This window comes from Jaculus jaculus, chromosome 16 (assembly GCF_020740685.1).
Source record: "Jaculus jaculus isolate mJacJac1 chromosome 16, mJacJac1.mat.Y.cur, whole genome shotgun sequence".
In the NCBI taxonomy this organism is placed as follows: Eukaryota; Metazoa; Chordata; class Mammalia; order Rodentia; family Dipodidae; genus Jaculus; species Jaculus jaculus.
In genome coordinates this window covers 58,669,584-58,686,603 of record NC_059117.1, presented here as the reverse complement: position 1 = coordinate 58,686,603, position 17,020 = coordinate 58,669,584, and the positions used below count along the sequence as shown (strand labels likewise).

Genomic DNA, 17,020 nt, shown 5'->3' with positions numbered 1-17,020 from the left:
AGGAATGCTAATATAGCAGTAAAACATTCCAAAAGAAAACTTCAACTCAACTCATAAACAGATGCTGCTTTCAGAAAAATCAAGAGGATTCTTTTCTTTTTTAAAATTTTTTTTATCATTATTTATTTATTAGATACAGAGGGACAGAGAGAGAAAGAATGGGCATGCCAGGGCCTCTAGCCACTGCAAACGAACTCCAAATGCATGTGCCATGATGTGCATCTGGCTAACATGGGACCTGGAGAATCAAACCTGGGTCCTTAGGCTTCGCAGGCAAGCTCCTTAACTGCTAAGCTGCTCTCTCTCCAGCCCAGAATTCTTTTCTTAAAAAAAAAAAAAATACACACACACACACACACACACACACACACACACGAAAAACAGCCAGGCATGGTGGCACATGTCTTTAATCCCAGCACTCAGGAGGCAGAGGTAGGAGGATCTCCGTGAGTTTGAGGCCACCCTGAGACTACATAGTGAATTCCAGGTCAGCCTGAGCTAGAGTGAAACCCTACCTCGAAAAACCAAAAAAATTTTAAAAAAGATTTAAAAAAATTATTTGAGAGAGAAAAAAGGCAAATACAAAGAAAGAATGGATACCAGGGCCTCCAGCTACTGCAAACAAATTCCAGATGCATGCATCACCTTGTACACCTGGCTTACATGGGTACTGGGGAACTAAACCTGGGTCCTTAGGATTTGTAAGCCATCTCTCCAGTCCAAGGAGATTCTTTTGACTGATGCTTCTAAAATCACCAGTCAGTCACCTGGCTATTTTCCAAAGACAGTAGCTTTTGGCAGTATTAAACCTTGTAGCAGTTTTTTTGTTTTGTTTGTTTGTTTTAAATTTTAGATTTTATTTTTATTTTTCAAGGTAAGGTCTCACTCTAGCACAGGCTGGCCTGGAATTCACTATGTAGTCTCAGGGTGGCCTCGAACTCATGGAGATCCTCCTACCTCTGCCTCCCAAGGGCTGGGATTAAAGGCTTACACCACCACTCCCCCAGCTCACATAAATTTACAGATTTTATTAGATTATAGATATAACTTACGGGAAGGAAGAAATGAGCTGGATTCCCAGAAATGGGGAAGCCCAGAACATAAGATAAGGAAGAAATGCAGAGCTCTTGCCCAAGGGAAAAAAAGTGGTTGGGCATGGTGGTGCACACACACACACACACCCGTAAGAATGGCACATATACAAATAAAAAAACTTGTGATAATTTTACCACAGACCATAATACCTGCTGAGTTAACTGCGCTATTGGAGTTGTCCCAGGCTTATCATGACATGTAGGAATCTGTACCTTCAAGAGAAAGAGAAGAAATTATCTTTAGTTTTATGAGAAGTGCTCTATCCTGTGGCTAAAAAAGATACACTAAAGCTAAGAAAACAAAATACTTATAACAGATTTTGAAATTGGGGCTCGAAACTAAAGTTATTAATTTTTACCCATACCAGAAAGTGAAACAAGATCTCCATGAGAGAAATCATAAATCAACTCAGAAGCTAATATGCTGAGAAACAGACCAAAGACATCAACCTCATACAACTTCCTATTTATTTTTCCAGTCTTTCTTTGCTCCATGAATATACACACACCCAAAAACACCCTTTTAAGCCTGCCAAACTTTTATATAAATGCCACAGAAAACAATGGACTGTCAGTGTTACTTTTGATCTTGTCCCAAGAAAAAAAGAAATACATGTAAAGAACAAGCAAATTAAGCCAGGTGTGGTGACAAACACCTTTAATCCCAGCCCTTGGGAGGTAGAGGTAGGAGGATTGCAGTGAGTTTGAGGCCACCCTGAGACTATGTAGTAATTCCAGGTCTGCCTGAGCTAGAGTGAGACCCTATCTTGGGGAAAAAAAAAAAAAAAAGAACAAGCATATTAAAAGAACATTGTCAGGCTGGAGAGATGGCTTAGCAGTTAAAGTGCTTGCTGGTCAAGCCTAAGAACTTATGTTCAAATCTCCAGGTCCCACATAGCCAGTGATGCAAGTGCAATGTCACACATGCGCACAAAGAGGCACACGTGTCTGGAGTTTGTCTGCAATGTCTGAGAGACCTGGCTCACATTCTCTCTCTCAAAAATAAATTTAAAGGGCTAGAAAGATGGCTTAGCAGTTAAGCGTTTGCCTGTGAAGCCTGAGGACTCCGGTTCGAGGCTCGATTCCCCAGTTCCCACGTTAGCCAGATGCACAAGGGGGCACATGCGGCTGGAGTTCGTTTGCAGAGGCTGGAAGCCCTGGCGCGCCCATTCTCTCTCTCTCCTTCTATCTGTCTTTCCCTCTGTGTCTGTCGCTCTCAAATAAATAAATAAAAAATTAAAAAAAAAAAAACACCTAAAAATGAAAATACCAGGGCTGGAGAGATGGCTCAGCAGTTAAGGTGCTTGCTTGCAAAGCCCAATGACATGGGTTCAACTTCCCAGTACCCAGATAAAGCCAGATGCACAAATTGGCAATGCATCTTGTGACAGTTAAGGTGTTGTCAACTTCATCTGTTTAGTAATCCACAGAAATCCCTTTCGGGTAGATCTCGGAGGTTGCTTCCAGGAAGGATCAACTAAAGGAGGAAGTCCCCCCAGAGTGAGCCCTTCCCCCAGAGTGGGAGGCCCTACTCAGAGGGGGACTTGATATAAGGAAGCTCTGGGTAAAAAGAGCCCCTTCCTTCCTTCCACTTGGCTGCCAGAGCTACTTGCTACCTTCCAGCGTGGATTGAAGACCAATGTGGACTGAAGACCAGCATCAACTGAAGACCCTTGTGGATCGTACCTAGAGGCTCTTCAGGAAGCCTCCAGGCTTTCCGGCACCATCTGCAGTGCCAGCTCAGGACTGCTGAGGCATCTGGCCATGTGGACTGAGCAGCTATCAGGTTCTGTGATTCTCAGGCCTGCAATTGCTACTGGACTACCTTAAACTAATCCAATAAATTCCCTTTTTAAAATAATTTATTCTAGCAGTTCTGTTCCCCTAGAGAACCCTGACTAATACACATCTGGACTTCCTTTGCAGCAGCTGGAGACCCTGGCATGTCCATTCTCCTCTCTCTCTCTCTCTCTCTCTCTCTCTCTCTCTCTCGCCCCCTCTCTCCCCCCCACTATGCTTGAAAATAAATAAATTAAAATATTTTAAAAGATGAAAACACCTTAATAGAGACTATTTCACAATAAACATTAAGCCTGATATTACAAGTTGGCAAGATCATTTAAGACTAAGAACTAGCCAAGCATGGTGGCACATGTCTTCTTTATTCCCAGCACTCAGAGGTAGGAGGATCACTGTGAATGACAGGCCAGCCAGGGACTGCAGAGTGAATTCCAGGTCAGCCTGGGCTAGAGCAAGACCTTACCTTGGAAAAAAATTTTAAAAATAAAAATAAAAAAAGAGCCAGTCATGGTGGTGCACGCTTTTAATCCCAGCACTCCAGAGACAGAAGTAGGAAAGTAAATTTTAGGTCAGCCTGGGCTAAAGCAAGACTCTACCTTGAAAAACCAAAACAAAACAAAAAGGGAAAGCTATAACACTGCTACTATACATTATTAGGAAGTTAAAGAGTAAAATCCATGTGTGAACTTTCTCCAGGGTTTTAAAAAAGGAAACAGGTAAGATAGTAAGCTCTTACCTTCATTACCACGCCCATAATAGGCAGATGCAATGTTTTCCCTGGCACTGGGGCAGGCCATCGGTCAACATCATTACAAGCTGGAAAATGTAACAAAATGGTTTCTTAAGTGCAAATGGACAGAACAAATATTAAAAATGTTAGAATGCAACTCTATAAGAACAAAAAATTAGGATTGGAGATATGGCTTAGTGGTTAAGGTGCTTGCCTACAAAACCTAAATTTGATTCCCCAGCACCAAGTAAACCAACTGCACATGGTAGTGCATACATCTTGTGTGTTTACAGTGGCAAGAGGCCCTGATATGTCCATTCTCTCTTTCTGTTTCTTTCTCAAATAAATGAATGAGACATGAGTAAAAGAAGGGTGGGAAAAGGGTTAATCAAAATTTAAGATGTGGGCTGTAGAGATGGCTTAGCGGTTAAGTGCTCGCCTGTGAAGCTTAAGGACCCCGGTTCAAGGCTTGATTCCCCAGGACCCACGTTAGCCAGATGCAAAAGGGGGCACATGCATCTGGAGTTCGTTTGCAGTGGCTGGAAACCCTGGCGCACCCATTCTTTCTCTCTCTCACTCTTTCTCTCTCTGTTGCTCTCAAATAAATAAAAATTAAAAAATAAAATAAAATAAAATAATTTTAAGATGTTCTGAACAAGCCATATAGAAACCTACTTTTTGGATAATGGCAGATCCATAAGCCATAGATTGCTGCTAGAAAAATTTCAGTGCCAGGGATGGGATACCCTCCAGTGAGTTGTTGGCCAGGGAGGCCCCTGATTCTCCCAAAACATCATAAACCATTGCCAACACTCTTGATTTTCCACCAGAAATAGATGGTAAGACACTATTGCTGAAGACTTCACATGCTTTGGCTGCAAGGTCACTGAGAAATAAAGGTGGAACTGAGCTGAAAACCTCCTCCCTGTAGACCAACTGACAGAAAGCTAGAAAAAGTTACACTGCATGCAGCCCTATGGGAGAGAGGTCACCAGTTGTGATAAACAACAGTGGACACTGCAAGCCTTATGTATGGCCAGCCAGGCTAAATGACCCAGTGGGTACAATAGTGGCATGTCTGTTATGGGGAAAACCAACTGCTCTCTAATTGGACTGGAGGCAAACTCCATGGGAATACATGCCTGGTACTGAAGACCTAGTCCAAAGACTATGGTGGAGAGGTTACAAGTCCTAGGGGTGTAACGACTGCTGTTGTCTGGCTAAATACATATATTATGCTCACAAAAGTGCCCTCTAAGCAGTTTTCTTAACGTTCATACTTATAACTCTCACTTTTGGTTAGAGAAGCTTCTCTTTTCAGATGGCATTGACCTCTAGGATAACTCAAAAGGTACCATAGTGGGCTGGACAGATGGCTTAGTGGTTAAGGTGCTTGTCTGCAAAGCCTAAGGATCCAGGTTCAACTCCCTGGAACCCACATAAGCCAGATGCAAAAGATGGTGCATGTGTCTGGAGTTCTTTTGCAGTGGTTAGAGACCCTAATATGCCCATTCTCCTCCCCCCTCCCTTGGTCTCTAATAAATAAATAAAACTAAAATATTTTTTAAAAACTTTTTTAAAAGGGCACCACAGTACTGAGATGAAGTAACAGAGGACTGATCACTATCTCTATCACACCCTCCAAAGTTCAGGGTCCATTGCATAAGGGGTGGCAGAAAGAATCTAAGAGCCAAAGAAATGGTAAGACTGCTTACAATGCACTCTTCCAGACACAAAATGGCCTGGCTATCCATGACCTCACAATGCCTGGTACTACCTGCACAAAACCCTTATAATAGGAGGAAAATATGATGACATCAAAATAAAGGAGAGACTGATTGAGAAAGGGAGGGGATATGATGGAGAGTAGATTTGTGAAGGGGAAAGTGGGGGAAGGGAGGGAATTATCATGGTTTATTATCTATAATTATGGAAGTTGTCAATACCTACCAAACAGATTTATCTGAATGTCGTTAGAGGAGAACAACAGATACGACTTTTGGTATTTGTTGGGAAAGATGCCAGACACTTTGTATCTTTCTCATCATACAAGCCCTTAGATTCTCTTCCAGTTTTTTAAAATAACTTCATTCTTGTCATATACATTCAGTAAAAATTTTAGAACTCTTTTGATAAGAACATACAGTTCATGCAGTGTGTTTACCTTACCTGCTTCCAAATAAGGTTCATTTTTCTCAAAATACTCTGGTGCTATCTGTTTGAGTACGGTGTGAAAAAAATGAATATAAGGCAGCTTGCTGATCAAAACCAGTGACTAAGGAGAGAAAGGTAACAATGTTTGTTATTTATTTTATATTATTATTATTATCATTGTTTGTTTTGTTTTTCTTGTGGTTTTGGTTTTTTATTTTTTGGTGTATATGTGGGGGGGGGGTGGTTATAGGTAGTGTCTCACTCTAGCCCACCATGACCTGGAATTCACTCTGTATTCTCAGGGTAGCCTCGAACTCATGGTGATCCTCACACAATGTTTTTTAAATTGACTAGTGATTATAATTTGAGTTTGCCATTATGTTCAGTATTTATGAAAAAGCTAAATTCAGCAAAAAGAGTAGATTTTTTGAATTAAAAATAATTTCAAAGCACATAGTTAAGGAAAGCAGACTCAGGCTAGGGAGGTGGCTTAGCAGTTAAGGCACTTGACTGCAAAACCCAAGGACACAGGTTTACTCCCCAGGACCCACATAAGCCATATGCACAAGGAGGCAATTGCATTTGAGCTCCTTTGCAGTGGCTGGAAGTCTGACATGCCCATTCTCTATCAGCCTCTTTCTCTCCCTCTCAAATAAATAAATAAAAATATTTAAAAAAAAAAAAAACAACGGGGCGTGGTGGTGCATGCCATTACTCCAGAGGCAGAGGTTAGAGGATCACCATGAATTTGATACCACCCTAAGAGACTACACAGTGAATTCCAAGTCAGCCTGAGCTAGAGCAAGACCCTAAGTGGGAAAAAAAAAAAAAACAAAAAAAACTGCAAATTTCAGCTTGGTTACATTCTATATAAAATTACACTGAGCTGGGCTTGGGGATGTGCACACCTTTAATCCCAACATTTGAGAGGCACAGGTAGAAAGATCACTGTGAGTTCAAGGCCAGCATGAGACTACATAGTGATTTCCAGGTCAGCCTGGACTACAATGGAACCCTACCTCAAAGAACAAAAAAATCTAAGTTACACTAATTTTTTTAATGTAGTTTTTCTTGAAAACCACTCTACCTTTCCATTCTGCATCAGTTAGTGGTCAGGACAAATCCAATTTTAAATGGCTAAGGTAAGTCCTAATAGCTGGTATTAAGAGGACTGATTCACTTTTCTTCATTTGTTCCCTTTTTATTTTTATTTTCTTTTTTTAATTTTTTGTTTATTTTTATTTATTTATTTGAGAGTGACAGACAAAGAGAGAAAGAGGCATAGAGAGAGAGAGAATGGGCGCACCAGGGCCTCCAGCCACTGCAAACAAACTCCAGATGCGTGCGCCCCCTTGTGCATCTGGCTAACGTGGGTCCTGGGGAATCGATCCTCGAACCGGGGTCCTTAGACTTCACAGGCAAGCGCTTAACCACTAAGCCATCTCTTCAGCCCCATTTTTTTCTTTTTGATTTAAGGAAAAGATGGAAACAAAAATTGCTAAGATGTTGCTAATTTTTACTTACTGGCTCATCAAAACCAGACACTTCTGGCTTCACTGGCTGCAACAGTATTACAATTTGTTTATTCTCTAATAACTGTAACATATTCTATGCTACTACTAGAAACCTGGTCCAGAGGTAGCAAACATTTAGCAGTTAAAACTCTCTCTGACTTTCTCTCTCAAATAAACAAATAAAAATAGAATTTTAAAAATATATTTTAAAAAATTAAGAGCAGGGCCAGGTGCGGTGGCCCACACCTTTAAGTCCCAGCACTCGGGAGGCAGAGGTAGGAGGATCACCATGACTTTGAGGCCACCCTGAGACTATATAGTGAATATCCAGGTCTGCCTGGACTGTACTGAGACCCTACCTCAAAAAATCAAAAAAAGAAAATCAAGAGTGGGGCTAGAAGATGGCTTAGCAATTAAGGCACTTGCCTGCAAAGACTAAGGACCCAGGTTCGATTCCCTAGCACTCATGTAAGCCAGATGCACAAGGTGGCTCATGTGTCTGGAATTCCTTTGCAGGAGCTAGAGGCCTTGGTGTGCTCATTCATTCCTCTCTTCTCTCTCTCTCTCACTTTCTCTCTGTATCTGTCTGCCTAGTTCTCTCAAATAAATAAATGACATAATTTAAAAATTAAAACAATTTTTTTTTTTTTTTAAATCACGAGCACTCTCGCCCAAGTCTAAGAACTGAGAATCAGAGTTTAGATCCTTGGCACCCATGTAAACGCCAGGTGAATTTGGTGGCCCACCTGTAATGTCAGTGCCTGGGAGGCAGAGTAAGGGGCTCCCTAGGCAGCTAGGTTACCTGAACAAGCAAGCTCTGAGTTTATGTGAAACACCCTACAGAGTAAGATGGGCAGCATCAAATAAGACACCAGGTATCAACTACTGGCCTCCACAGGCACACCCATGCACATGCAAAACAATCTAGAGACTAGTGTCTATAATCAAAATATGCACAAAGCCAGATGTGGTGGTGCATGCCTTTAATCCAAGCACTTGGGAGGCAGAGGTAGGAGGATCGCCATGAGTTTGAGGCTACCCTGAGACTACATAGTGAATTCCAGATCAGCCTGAGCTAGAATGAGACCCTAGCTCGAAAAAAAAAAAACAAAAAAGAAAGCCAGGCGTGGTGGCACACACCTTTAATTCCAGCACTCAGAAGGCATAGGTAGGAGGATTGCCGTGAGTTCGAGGCCTGAGACTCCATAGTGAATTCCAGGTCAGCCTGGGCTAGAGTGAGGCCCTACCTCAAAAAACCCTAAAAATAAATAAGTAAATAAATAAAAAAGAAAGCACACACACATGCATGCACAGATAAAAATAAAAGACTGAAACCTGGGCTGGAGAGATGGCTTAGCAGTTAAGGTGTTTGCCTACAAAACTAAAGGATCCCAGTTCCATTCTCCAAGACCCACGTTAGCCAGATGCACAAAGGAACCGCATGCGTCTGGAGTTCCTCTGCAGTGGCTAGATGCCTTGGCACACCCATTCTGTCTGTCTCTCTTTCTCTCAAATAAGTAAATAAAATATCATTTAAAAAAAAAAAAAGGCCAGGCATGGTGGAGCACGCCTTTAATCCCAGCACTTGGGAGGCAGAGGTAGGAGGATCGCTGAGAGTTCGAGGCCACCCTGAGACTACATAGTGAATTCCAAGTCAGCCTGAGCCAGAGTGAGACCCTACCTCGAAAAACCAAAAAGAAAAAAAAAGACTTAAGCCTAGTAGGGTTTCCCTTTTTTGTTTGAGACAGGGACTCATGTAGTCCAGGATGCCCTTCAACTCCTCATTCTCTTCCCTCCACCTCCCAACTGCTGCAATTTCAGGCATGCATCATCATGCCTGGCTCTTAATTTTTCTAATAACAATATTAAAAAATTATTAATGTATATGAAAGTTACCTTCTGGAAGTAGCCTCTTTTAAGAGTCTGATCTCGAACTTGTCGGAAGTACACGTATCCATAAAAGTAAGCAGGATCTTTCTATGAGAGAGCAAACACACACCAATGTTCCTATGCACGGGCACTCACTAGTGCTGACAGCAGGCTTCTGTGATAACCCAAACCAACACAAACAACTAGTTATGCTTTTCAGAAATAAGAACAAACTACTCATGACAGGAACTTCCAGATGAATGACTTGATAACTTGCCCAAAGCTAAAATAATCATAATCTAAGGACCAAAGATGAGACTTTCCCCAGGGAGGTCCTCAGCTGTGGTCATTTTTTGTTTGGTTGGTTGGTTTTTCAAGGTAGGGTCTCAGTCTAGCCTCGGCTGACCTGGAATTCACTATGTAGTCTCAGGGTGGCCTTGAACTCACAGTGATCCTCCTACCTGTGCCACCTGAGTGCTGGGATTAAATGTGTGCACCACCATGCCCAGCCCTTCAGCTGTGGTCGTTATGCAAACAAACTCAGAAAATAATCAAATTTTGTATTTTCCCTAATGCGATATCAGTTTCTTAAATTTTACCTATTATGTTGAGGGCTAAGCTGTCAATCTTTTACCAAAATGGGATGCCCTAATATAAAGTTGTGTGGTGTTTTTGTTTTTGTTTTTATGGTTTTTCAAGGTAGGGTCTCACTCTAGCCCAGGCTGACCTCAAACTCACAGCAATCCTCCTGCCTCTGCCTCCTGAGGTCTGGGATTAAAGGCATGCACCACCACCATGCCCAGCTAACAAAATTGCAAGAGAAGAAATATAAGAAGTTAAATGCCTGACTGGAGAGATCTTAGCAATTAAGGTGCTAGCTTGTGAAGCCTAAGGACCTAGGTTTGATTTCCCAATACCCATGTAAGCCAGATGCACAAGGCGGCACATGCGTCTGGAGTTCAGCAGCAGCAGCAAGATTGGCACACCCATTCTCTCTTTCTATCTCTCTGCCTCTGTTCTCTCTATCTGCATCTGTGGCAGAAAAGAAGCTAAAAGTTGAACTAATTCACTGAGTTACTGTAAAGAGTTAATTAATGAGGAGCTAAAACTTATCTTTGTCAGCAGATGGAAAAATCCCAGAGGCCCTGCTATGCCCATCTCTTTCTAGCTAGCTCTCTCTCTCCCTCTCACATAAATAAATACACAAACTAAAAAAAAAAAAAAAAAAAAGAGGTGCAGGGCTGGAAGATAGCTTAGCAATTAAGGCTCATGCCTGTAAAGCCTAAGGACCTAGGTTCGATTATCCAGGTTCCACATAAGCCAGATGCACATGGTGGCGCATGTGTCTGGAGTTGTTTGCAGTGGCTAGAGGCCCTGGAGCACCCATTATCATTCTTTTTCTCCCTCTCCCCCCCCCCACCCTCTCACCCCTCTCTGTCTCTAATAAAAGAAATAAATAAAATCTTTTTTTTAAAAGTGGTGCATCAGACACAGTTCCTTAAGGTCAGTACAATCTAGGGGAATAAGAATAGTTGAAAAATAGGCATCAAGGAAATGCAAATTAAATCTATTTTGAGATTCCATCTCACTCCTGTCAGAATGGCTATCATCAAGAAAATAAATAAATGCTGATGAGAATGCAGAAAAAGGAGTACTTCTGCACCCTTGGTGGGAATGCAATCTGGTACAGCCATGGTGGAAATCAGTGTGGAGATTCCTAAGACAGCTAAAAATAGATTTACCATATGACCCAGCTATATCACTCCTAGGCATATTTCCTAAGGACTTGTCTCACTACTTTAGAAGCACTTGCTCAAACCATGTTTTTTGCTACTCTATTATTCACAATAGCTAGGAAATGGAACCAGCCTAGATGTCCCTCAATTGATGAGTGGATAATTGAAGATGTGGAACATTTATACAGTGGACTTCTACTCAGCAGTAAAGAAAGAGAAAATTATAAAATTTGCAAGGAAATGGATGGATCTGGAAAGGATCATATTTAGTTGAGGTAATGCAGGCCCAGAAATCCAAACATTGCATGTTCTCTCTCATATGTGGATGTTGGCTACAAATGTTTGGACTTCTAAGTGAGTTGGAATAAAACTCAGTAGCAGAGACCAGTAAGTTACAAAGGGGACATAAAAGTTATAGAAAGGGAGGCAGGACTTAAAGAGGATGGTATTGTATATATGTAAGTAGAAGAACAGATGATTGGGGATGGATGGACCTAAGTGAGGTTAGGAGAAGACATTGAGTAAGGGAAAGGTGGGGGGAGGGCTAGTCAAAATCTAACCTATGTTTTTGGACAATGGTATGCATCTAGGAGCCATAATAGGAGGAAAAGATTATGACATCAAAATAGAGAGACTGACTGAGAGGAGGAAGGGGTGTGATGGAGAGTGGAGTTGCATAGGGGAAAGTGTCAGTGGCGGAGGTGGGGGGGAGGATTAACATGGTTTATTGTCTGTAATTATGGAAGTTGACAATTAAAAAATTTTTTAATTATGTAATAGGAGGGTGGATCAAATGAAGAAAGCACAGAGTGTTACAGAAGGGTAAAGTGGAAGTGTCAGAGCTGAAGTGTGGATATGATTTAAACAAAGAAATCTCAGGCTTATAAAGCCAGGAATTTGAGCAAAACCACAGGCAGATAAATATAACCATTTCATGGAAAAGTACTAAAATCTGTCATGTGTATAGAAGAGACAAGATTAGAAACTGGAAAGGAAAAACCAACAACAAAGAAAAGAAACTGGACCAAAAAAAAAAAAAAAAAAAAACCATGGTGGCACACGCCTTTAATCCCAGCACTTGGAAGACAGAGAGGTAGGAGGATCACTGTGATTTTGAGGCCACCCTGACAGTACGTAGTGATTTCCAGGTCACCCTGAGCTAGAGCAAGACCCTCCCCCTCAAAAAAAAAAAACAAGATACAAAAAAACGAAAGAAAGAAAGAGAAAAGAAAAGAAGTTGGGATAAGGGAGTTGTTGATGAAGAGGTGGGGGAAGAACTGGAAAAAAAATAAGAAATTGGAAAAGGGTCTTATTTTGAAAGATCCAAAATTATACAGTTTTTTCTTTATTCAGCAATTGCTAGTCATCTTAGTGTAGTTTTTTCTGGATTTGTCGAGGCAGGGTCTCACTCTAGCCCAGGCTGACCTGAAATTTAATATGTATTCTCAATCTGGCCTCAAATTCACAGCAATCCCCCCACCTCTACCGCCTGAGTGCTGGGATTAAAGGTGTGTACCACCATACCTAGCCATTTTAGTCTATTTTTTTTTTCTTTCTCCAGGTAGGGTCTCAGGCTGACCTGGTATTCACTATGTCGTCACAGGATGGCCTCAAACTCATGGTGATCCTCCTACCTCTGCCTCCAGTGTGCTGGGATTAAAGGTGTGAGCCACCACTCCCAGCTATTTAGTCTATTTTTTTGTTAATGTTTTATTTTGGTACAATTTCATATTTTAGTCTATTTTTAAAACACATATATAAGTGTGTGTACACATAGACACACACACATACTTCAGCTGACAATACTATGTAAGACATACTATGCTGGTAACAGCAAGGGGCAGAATGTCTTTGGGCAAATTTCCCTGAAGTCAATTATCTACAAAAACAAAGGACTGTATGGAGGATTAAAAAAAAAAAAAAAAGAATATGGCAAGGAGCATGTGGCTGTAATAATTTCTTTTTTTTTTTTTTTTGGTTTTTCAAGGTAGGGTCTTACTCCAGCCCAGGCTGACCTGGAATTCACTATGGAGTCTCAGGGTGGCCTCAAACTCATGGCAATCCTCCTACCTCTGCCTCTCGAGTGCTGGGATTAAAGGAGTGCACCACCACGCCCGGCTCTTTTGTGTTTTTGAGGTCGGGTCTCACTCAAGGTCAGGCTGACCTGGAATTCACTCTGCAGTTTCAGGCTGGCCTCAAACTCACAATTCTACTTCTGCCTTCCCAAGTACTAGGATCAAAGGGTGCCAATAGGCCTGGCTTCTTTTCTTTTCTACCTATCTTCCTTCCTTTCTTTTTTTTTTTTTTTTGTCTAAGAAACATTTCTAAAGTCCTATCTTTGCTAATTGAGAGCATATTTCTGCTGTTAATAGAACCAGAGAGGTCAGCTATAAAAGGTGATTTCTGGTAAATGATACCAAGTTCATACTGGATGTGTGGATGGAAAATGTATCTTGCCCAGCCCAAGATAGAAGCATAAAGTACTAAGAGCAAAAACAGATTCTGAGATCACCTGGGTTATTAAAATTTCCTGCCAGGAGGCCAGGCGTGGTGGCTCACGGGAGCACACGGTAGGCAGAGGTAGGAGGATCACAGTGAGTTCCAGGCCACCCTGAGACTACAAAGTGAATTCCAGGTCAGTCTGAGCTACAGTGAGACCCTAACTCAAAAAATTAAATTAAATTTAAAAAAATTAAAATAATAAAATAAATTCCCGCCAGGCAAGGTAGCAAATGCCTTTACTCTCAAAACTTGGGAGGCAGAGATAGGAGGAATGCCCATTAGTTCAAGGACACCCTGAGACTACATACTGAATTCCAGGTCAACCTGGATTGGAGCAAGATCCTACCTCAAAGGGGGGGGGGGGGGCACGGAGAAATGGCTCAGTGGTTAAGATACTTCCCTGAGAAGCCTAAGGGCCCAACTTTGATTCCCCAGTACCCACATAAGCCAGATGCACAAGGTGGTACATGCGTCTGGGATTTGTTTACAGTCCTGGTGTGCCCAATCTTCCCTCCCCCAAATAAATAAATAAATAAATAATCGCCAAAAAAATTCCTTTAAGCTGGGTATGGTGGCACAAACCTTTAATCCCAGCACTCAGGAGGTAGAATGAGTTTGAGGCCAGTCTGGAACTGCAAAGTAAGTTCTAGCTCAGCCTAGACTAGAGACACTACCTTGAAAAAGAAAATTACTTTAATGAACAGCAAATGTAAAGCAAAATTCATTAAAGATCAAATGGTTGTAAGTAAGTGTGCTGTCATAAACCATGAGTTATGACCACAAGGAATTACTACTCCAACTATGGGTGACATTTTCTGAATAGTACCACTCTATTTTGCACATCTAAACAAAGAGTTAGTAACAAAGAAATTGTCTTAGCATTCTAATAAATTTCTGTAATACACACTGGTATTATGTCTACAGCACAGAAACCTTATAGTCAGTTTTACTGATATGCTGAATCTGTGTAATTTAGATTCCCTTAAAATATCCAGCTATAATAGTTTATTTATTTATGTGTATGTTTATTTATTCTGTGGTACTAGAAATTTAACCTAGGGCCTCACAGGTGCTAGGCAAGCCCTCAACTTCTATGTTGGTAATTAATCTGATGTCACATTTCGAATGTTTGGGATACCAGAAGCTAACATAACTACTTTGATTGTCAAAATGTTTGGACCTAGGCTCAACTCTCTATAACTCACATAAGCCAGATACTCATAATGGCACATGCATATAGAGTGTATTCTTTTTCTTTAAAAAAATAAACACACACACACACACACATACACATACATATCTAGCTATATTATAAAGTAAGCAAGAAAAGCAATCTATATCTGAATGTCATAACAGAGGCAACGAAACACATTAGTTATAAGAGTTCTAATACTAGATTCCTCTCACATGGACATTTTTCTAACCTTTAAGTACACTGGCAAATCTTTGTCAAATTGATCAAGGAGACAATGCAGTGATACCCTCCTCCCAGAAGACTGTCGAAATCGAAAACAAAACTGGGTATCTCCAAGACAACCTAGTGAAAACAAAATGAAAGAGAGGACAACTTAGTAGAGCATTTACCCAGTTTCATCAGCTTTCTTAAAAATTTATTTTGTTATTTATTTCAGAGAGAGAGAGAATGAGCAGCCAGGGCCTTCAGCCACTGTAAACAAACCCTAGACACATGTACCTTGCATATCTGGCTTATGTGGGTCCTGGGGAGTGGAACCTGGGTCCTTTGGCTTCCCTGGCAAACGTCTTAACCACTAAGTCATCTCCCCAGCCCACGTTTCAAGTTTCATACGACTTACAAAACATTACAAACATCTTCAACCATTCTGTCATGTTTCAAAGGAGAAATAGGACACCCTAAAGATTTGAGGAACTGCTTAATCCATCTTGGCTAGTTAGAGGCAAAATCAAAACTAAGGGCTGGGGCTAGAGAGATGGCTTAGTGGTTAAGTCACATGCCTGTGAAGCCTAAGGACCCAGGTTCAATTCTCCAGGTCCCTCATAAGCCAGATGCATAAGCCAGATAGTGGCACATGCATCTGAAGTTCATTTGCAGTGGCTGGAGGCCCTGGCTCATCCATTCTCACTCTCTGTCTCTCTCTTTCTCGCTCTCTCTCTCTCTAATAAATAAATAAAAATAAATCTTAAAAAAAAAGAAAAACTTTAAAACTGGAGCCAGGCCAGTACTCGCGAGGCACAGGTAGGAGGATCACTGTGAGTTCAAAGCCATCCTGAAACTACACAGTGAATTCCAGGTCAGCCTCAGCAGAGTGAGACCCTACCTCAAAATAAAATTAAAAAAAAAAAAAAAAAAAAAACTAAGGGCTACAGGAGAGAGGGATGGATTCACAGTTAAGGTGCTTGCCTGCAAAGCAAAGGACCCAGGTTTGATTCCCTAGGACCCCCATAAACCAGATGGCACAAGGGGGTGCATGAGTCTGGAGTTCATTTGCAGAAGCTGGAGACCCTAGCACACCCATTCTCTCTCTCTGCCCTCCCCCCTCTCAAATAAACAAAGATAATAGGTTTTTTAAAAAGCAGGACATGGTGGTACACAACTTTAATCCCAGCACTAGGGAGGAAAAGGTAGGAGGATTGTCATGAATTCCAGGTCAGCCTGAGCTAGAGTGAGACCCTACCTTGAAAAACCAAGAAATATATAATAATAATAATAAAATTTTAAAAATATAAAAATTACATCTTCAATCATTGTAAAATATAAAGTTTTCTGGGCATGGTGGCTAGTTGCACCTTCCATATCAGGATAAATGATATGTTATAGCTGGACGTGGTGGCGCATGCCTTTAATCCCAGCACTTGGGAGGCAGAGGTAGGAGGATCACCATGAATTCGAGATCACCCTGAGACTCCATAGTGAATTCCAGGTCAGCCTGGGCTAGAGAGAGACCCTACCTTGAAAAACAAAAACAAAACAAAATTATATGTTATAATAAATTATATGTAAATATATAAATATATAGAAATTATATGTTAAATCGGATGGATGATTGGATTTGCCATTCATTTTTTTTCTTTTTTTTTTTTAAAAAAAAGTTTTTATTTTCATTTATTTATTAGAGACAGAGAGAGGGAGGAGAGAGAGAGAGATTGAGAGAGAGAATGGGAGTGCCAGGGCCTCCAGCCACTGCAAACGAACTCCAGACGCATGTGCCACCTTGTGCATCTGGCTTACATGGGACCTGGAGAATCGAACCTGGGTCCTTAGGCTTTGCTGGCAAGCGCCTTAACTGCTAAGCCATCTCTCCATCCCCAGCCATTCATTTTTGTTTTGTTTTGTTTTGTGTTTTGTTCTTTGTTTTTCAATGTAGCGTCTCACTCTAGTCCAGGCTGACCTGGAATTCACTCTATGGTCTCAGGGTAGCTTCAAATTCTCGGCAAGCCTCCTACCTCTGCCTCCCGAGTACTGGGATTAAAGGTGTGCGCCACCACGCCTGGCTGGATTTGCCATTCTTAAATAAGCTACATTTAGGGCTTGTCATTTGTTGCTACCTGATTTATAGTGGCTTTGTTTCCTCTTCTGTTGTTCATTAGGGAAGGGTTTCACTTAGTCACAACCTGACTTGGAACAGACCAGAAATCTTAGCC

General features: G+C 41.3%; 1 protein-coding gene across 2 annotated transcripts in view; it reads right to left on the bottom strand.

The window, feature by feature from the left end:
• The window catches only part of Dennd6a (DENN domain containing 6A), an 80,288-nt gene that overhangs the window by 43,703 nt on the left and 19,565 nt on the right, over positions 1 to 17,020 (bottom strand). For both annotated transcript variants that reach the window (XM_045136021.1, XM_045136022.1), the window contains exons 4-8: positions 14,824 to 14,936; positions 9,189 to 9,269; positions 5,794 to 5,899; positions 3,631 to 3,710; positions 1,245 to 1,307 (exon numbers count right to left, since the gene is read on the bottom strand). In XM_045136021.1, the coding sequence (XP_044991956.1) occupies positions 1,245 to 1,307; positions 3,631 to 3,710; positions 5,794 to 5,899; positions 9,189 to 9,269; positions 14,824 to 14,936 (443 nt within the window). The remainder of the gene's footprint in view (positions 1 to 1,244; positions 1,308 to 3,630; positions 3,711 to 5,793; positions 5,900 to 9,188; positions 9,270 to 14,823; positions 14,937 to 17,020) is intronic.